General features: G+C 41.0%; 1 protein-coding gene across 1 annotated transcript; it reads right to left on the reverse strand.

Moving 5' to 3' along the window:
• LOC137993285 (uncharacterized) lies at positions 1–5,777 on the reverse strand. Its single transcript, XM_068839032.1, has 3 exons — positions 5,643–5,777; positions 5,119–5,428; positions 1–2,417 (listed from the first exon to the last, which is right to left on the reverse strand). Exons 1-3 carry the CDS (start codon positions 5,664–5,666, stop codon positions 136–138), a joined length of 2,616 nt encoding a protein of 871 aa, XP_068695133.1. The 5' UTR covers positions 5,667–5,777; the 3' UTR covers positions 1–135.
• Between the last annotated feature and the right edge of the window lie 362 nt (positions 5,778–6,139).

Consider the following 6,139-nt stretch of genomic DNA (forward strand, 5'->3'; position numbering starts at 1 on the left):
AAAATTTGTCCTAGGCACAACAATAATAATGCTGAATTATTACTGTAAGAGTCATTTGGCCTTGAAATGAAACCTTTTGTGGTCACATATGTATGCAAGCACTTCGATATGTAGAAGTGCTGGGACAAAGCATTGTCAATTTTTTTTACCTTTCTTGGCTTTGGTGATCTGTTCAGACTTGGGTCTGAGAGCTGAATGCTCTAATTCATCATAAACATCCTCTCTTTGTATGACATGCACACTAGGCGATGAGCAAGACCTTCCCGTTCTTATGGGAGGAATTTGTGGATCAAAGACTTCCTCTGTTGATGATGTTTTGCTCATTGTATGCTCATCACTCTCTGCATACCTGGTTTGGTCTCCGGTCTCTTCTCTAGATGGCTTTCTTGCTCTACGTCTTGGTTTGGAGAAATCTAAACCTCCAGCTTCCAGCGAAGCCTTTAAGTTCAAAACTAGGCGACTCTTTCCTCCCTTTTTTCCATCCTTTCCACCATGAGATGTTGCCAAAGAGAAGACATCTGGCACACTCGCTTTTCTGGGCTTTGTTGGTAACTCCCTGGGGGTCAAAGTTCTCGGTACTGGTATTGGAATCTGTTTATGTCTGGTGTTTTGTGACAAAGACATTGCAGGGTCAATGGTTGCTTTAGAATCAAGATCATCTAAAGATGATGACCTCTGCATCTGTAATTCTGCAATGTTCAAAGGGCATTGCACTGACTTTAAGCTAGATGAAGAGCTATTTCTCCTAAATATAGGGTCATCTTTTTTCGCAGGACTGTTAGGATGGCTCTTAGAATTAGTGCCACGGCTTAGAACTGGCCGCTGGGGAAAACAAGGATCACTGGTGGAGAGCTCCATTCTTGATTTATCTAGTGTATTGTACATGTCATCTGTTGCCTCCTCTGTCGTAACTCTGGGGTGTGATTTTGGCACCACTCCCAAGGAATTTAATTTGTTGTACATTTGGTCTGATTCCAATAAACTTGGAACTGGACTTGGTGACGCACCAATACCTGTTGCTGAGGCCAGAGTATTATACACGTCTCCACGTTCCTCTGGTGGTGCATGGAATAATCTCCTTGCTGCAACTGGTGCATGTCTGACTGCAGTTGAATCCAATGTGTTGTACATATTTGTTTCATCTGTATCTGCCTGGGATTTTTGGAATTTTATCATTTGTTCTGATGTTGCTTTGTTAGGGGGTGGAGGACGAGATCTAGCTTTTACTGTCTTAGCATCACTGTCTCCATCTAGTGAAACTGATTTGGACTTCTGAAATGCTGTCCTTTGCTCTGATGATTTCTTTATTGGAGAAGGAGGTCTTCCTTTTGTTGCCAGTGTGTTGTCATTGTCATCATCTGGAACCTGTGATGGATGGGGTGTCTGCTGTTTTTTCTGTTCACCAGAATATTTCTTGGCTAGCGGTCTGGGAGGAGTTCTCATCACTGGTGGGACAGACAGGTCTTGCTGGGTGGGGGGCTGGATGTGTCTATGAGGAGGAGGTGCAGGGTTGGCATGGTGTAATCTATTATACGCTTCCTCACCTTGCGAAGCCAATGCAAGTAGTTGATTTTGAGAAGAAGTCATAGTGTGAAGGGTGTTGTATGTGCCATCCTCAGTAGAATGCATGTCACTCAGTGTCACAGAATGAAGCTTTTCACCAAGCACATTATACACATCTTGTGTTTGTTGATTTTGATACTGCATGCCTGTGATTGGTTGACTTCTGTCATGCTGATTTAGAACATTGTACACATTCTTTTGATCTGTAAGTGGAGACAGATGTTCATCAAGAGTGCAGTATTCATCATCAGTACCTTGAAGATTCTGATTTTGCAAAGTTTTCTTGGAGCACTCTACTGAGTGATTCAAAGTGTTGTACTGATTATCCTGTTCTGACACCACAGGCGATAAAACGTCTGTTGTAATGGCCTTCCTGGAAGGTAGGTGACCATAGGGTGCAGCATAAGCATTTTTTAAGGAGTTTGAACTACCTGGTGGCATTGGCTGGTTGCTGGCCATGGCAGGAGAAGTAGGTATGACCTGATCATAACACTTATGTGAGACATCTTTATCTTTTGTATTAAGTGGGGGTGAACATGGTGTGGACAAACCAGTCTTACGGGCTCTGGATTTCACAATGTTGTCCAACACCTTGTAAATCTGGTCATGCTGAGGAGACAGGAAAGTAAATTTCCCTTCTCCAGTAGGTGCTCTTCGACCAGCTTCAACTATGAATTTGCCACGAGAACTCATGTAACGCCTCAGACAAGTGAGCGGCCATGCAACAAGAAGCCTTCCATCTTTAGCACAAAGAAGTCTTAATTCGTTATTTGCAATGTGAAGATGACATGAATCTGATGCTCCAACTTTTGCCAATTGCTCATTGGCCTCCGGTTCTACCAAAAATGAGTCAACTGAAAAAAGAAAACAAGGTTTTAAAAAAGATGTAAAATGTAATTAAATGGTTTTTAGAGTCTTATTGAGCAGGTGACTTGGACCTTAAATGAGATTGCAACTTTAATTAAGAGATTCATGAAACAAGAAATATAAGTGACAGAAACCGATTTTTCGGTGCATCTTGCGCCATTATCAAGGTTACAAAGATAAAATGCGGTTTGTGGAAAGGCTAAGTTGAAACGAATTTGCATAAAAGAGTGCCAAGCTAATTACATGAATACTTTAGCACGAAGGGAATCCGACTGTACACTCAATGCTGGTTTTAAGATATTGAATACACAGCATTTCATTAACAAGGCAGTCAAATTTGTTCGTGCATTTCTTGATTACATTGAAGTGTGCTAAGAAATTGTTTGGAACAGCAGTGTTATGTTCTTTGCAATAATGCCTGTAAATAATGTCTAATTGAGGAAAACCCAGAAGAGGAACTACTTTCCCTAAAAAACAGGGGTTCCTTGTACAAAAGTTAAAATAAATTAAGTCCAAAATAAACAATCATGCATCTACAAAAAAAAAGGCCATTTCCGAGTTCATGTCTATCTCCTCTTCAAAGCAAGCCTACGTGCGAAGTTTTTGTGATGGTTAATTTACACGAATGAAAACTTTACATGTGAATGAAAACTAAAACTACATCATAGGGAGCCCACACAAACAGTGTGTCTGTTTGTATGTTCAAAATATGAAATGTATGGGAAATATTAAAGAGTCCTAATATAGTAAACTTACATCGAGAAATGACTATGTTAAAGCTCAAAATAACCTCAGTTGTTGTGTATTGTCATTTCTGCGGCTGAAAATAGTGAATTTGAGCGATTTGGTGGGTTTTTCCGTTGACTTTTACTACACGTCCTTAGAAGGAGACAAGGGTGGAAAGCTCATTTTCGACCGCTCCAGCGTCAAGCCGATTTTCATCCAGAAATTAGAATCGCCCGTCTTTCAAATCGAACACCAGATAAACTGAAAGGTTGACGCTTCTTCTTGTGCCACTCAATCGAAGATCCATTCAAAATGCAAGCGCTAACCGCCAAATAATTTTCGAGAAATGCAGCTTTCGAAGCGACGAGCATCCGCGGCCGGGATTTCGTGTGCCAAGGAGCAATTGTCACGCTGTTTGCTCCACACTGATTGGATGTTGCTAAACAGTGCATCCACTCAGTGTGGAGCAAACAGCGTGACGGTTGCTCCTTGGCACACGAAATCCCGGCCGCAGATGCTGGTCGCTTCGAAAGCTGCATTTCTCGAAAGTTATTTGGCGGTTAGCGCTTGGATTTGGAATGGATCTTCGATTGAGTGGCACGAGAAGAAGCGTCAACCTTTCAGTTTATCTGGTGTTCGATTTGAAAGACGGGCGATTCTAATTTCTGGGTGAAAATTGGCTTGACGTTGGAGCGGTCGAAAATGAGCTTTCCACCCTTGTCTCCTTCTAAGGACGTGTAGTAACAGTCAACGGAAAACCCACCAAATGCCTCAAATTCACCATTTTCAGCCGCAGAAATGACAATACACAACAACTGAGGTTATTTTGAGCTTTAACATAGTCATTTCTCGATGTAAGTTTACTATATTACGACTCTTCAATATTTCCCATACATTTCATATTTCGAACATACAAACAGACACACTGTTTGTGTGGGCTCCCTATGACTACATATGAATGAAAACTAATCTTCATAAGAAAAACTTCGCACTTAGACTCGCTTTGAAGAGGAGGCAGACATGAACTAAGAAATGGCCTTGGGACATGTAAATATTATATGCTGGGCATAGAAAATAAATTAACTCAGAGCTTAAAGAGCTGTATCTGCATCTTTTTGGAATGAAAAAGATCTTAAACCGAGCCTACCTCTGTTTTTTTTTTTTTTTTTTTTCGATCAAGGGGCAATTCATGGGAACTTCCTAACAATGGTCCTTGCATGCATGTCTATTTTTGAATTCCCATTTTCTGTATATATTCTGTTAACTCAAGTTCATCACTAAATAGACGAGTTCACGCTCTTGAGTGCATCATGGGTAATCAGGGCAAGATGGAGAGAAATTCAAAGGTTTGTAAGGAAGTTCAAAATGATGAAAGGTAGTCATGATATGCAATTTTGAGTTTTTTATTTTCCAAAACAGAAGATATGCGATCAAAGGTGCGGCAATATAAATTTGGAGAGAATGGCTGTTGCAGAAATTATGTTATTAAAAAGAGTATCGGCCATACATTTCATGTAATTCCAAAAACATAAAATTACAGAGAATGTATGGAAACGAAAAAAAAGCAATATTTAGGATTTCCAAAGAACGGTTACCAAGTCTAGTTCATCTCAGTTGTGAACATGAACTTATTTGTTTGGTTTATGAAGGCAAAAGTCTATAAAGTAGAGTCATGTACAGTACATTTTGCTTTGAATTTCCCGCCATGTTGCGCTGATTACCCGTGATGCAATCAAGAACGTGAACTTGCCTATCTAGTTATCCAGTCTAGACTATTTTTTCCCTCTGTGACAATGTCTATGATCTTGAACAATGGCCAATTATTTCAAAACCCACCCCTTAACCATCCCTAAAATCAAAGTTTAGACCTTCATGAAAAAAATCAATGCTTTAAACCATTGGAGGTGAATAATCCGGGGATAATATTGTAGAGAGAACGAATTGTCTGGGTTTATCACTCACCGATACTCTCCCTTTCCAAAACAAGAACCCATTGATTTAGTTCATCTTCAGAATGCGCTGCCAAGCGATAGGTGTGATCAACTGCTTTGATTTCAAAGACAAATTGCTTTTTGGCCTCTTGGACTTTCACCACTTCATAGCCGGGGTAGAGTGCCAAGACCCCTTTGGGTTCAGCTTTTTTCCAGTTCTTTGTTCCACTGGCGTAAAATTCCAGGCTTCTGATGTTGCTTGCAAGTATGTGCTTGAATACCAAGTACCGGCGTTTCCAATCCTTTTTTCCATGATCATATGTGCATTTTTCAAGGTTTCCCTATTAGTAGCAGTGGTAATGTAATAAATGACAAACGCTTACGACATGCACGTATTAAAGACTTAATTTAAATCAAGACGTGACGGGCACGTTTCTTGCTTCAGTGATGTCACAAACTAGCCAGATTTAAGAAAGGTTGCTCTTTGGTGCTCTTTGTGTAATTAAGTGATTTAAAATAATCTTATGTGCTGCGTACTATGCGATATATACATACCTCGAACAAAACACGGACCTCCATTGTACGGCATTGTTGCCACTTCCTCCCTGACAGTGTCCCAGGAGACTGGTAGTTAGTGAATTTGTGTTGGTGACCACCGTACCTTACCAAACCTTACCGTAGTGGGGAAGAGCGTTGTCTGAGGGCCCAAATAACGGCTGCGAAGGAGACTGCACCACACACCCTGATCAGTTGAAATTTAATTTCCACTTCTCGGTAAAAACATGAATCATCCTTTTGCTGAGAGCAAATACACAGATAGTAAAAGGACCCTTTGAGGAAGACGCTCGAGGGTCGAGGCACGTGACATCCTTCTTCACTTACTCTCAACAGGTGCGCGAGAGCGAGAGGCGATTCCTTTTGTGTTGTGCCTGACAGCGTTGTTCTTCCACGATTCCTCTATAATTTTCTCGATGATGAAGCAAGGATTGGCGGCCCCAATATTCTATTTATTTCTTTGTCCCCCTCCCTCCCTCCCTCCCTCCCTCCCTCCC

This window comes from Montipora foliosa, chromosome 2 (assembly GCF_036669935.1).
Source record: "Montipora foliosa isolate CH-2021 chromosome 2, ASM3666993v2, whole genome shotgun sequence".
Classification (NCBI taxonomy): Eukaryota; Metazoa; Cnidaria; class Anthozoa; order Scleractinia; family Acroporidae; genus Montipora; species Montipora foliosa.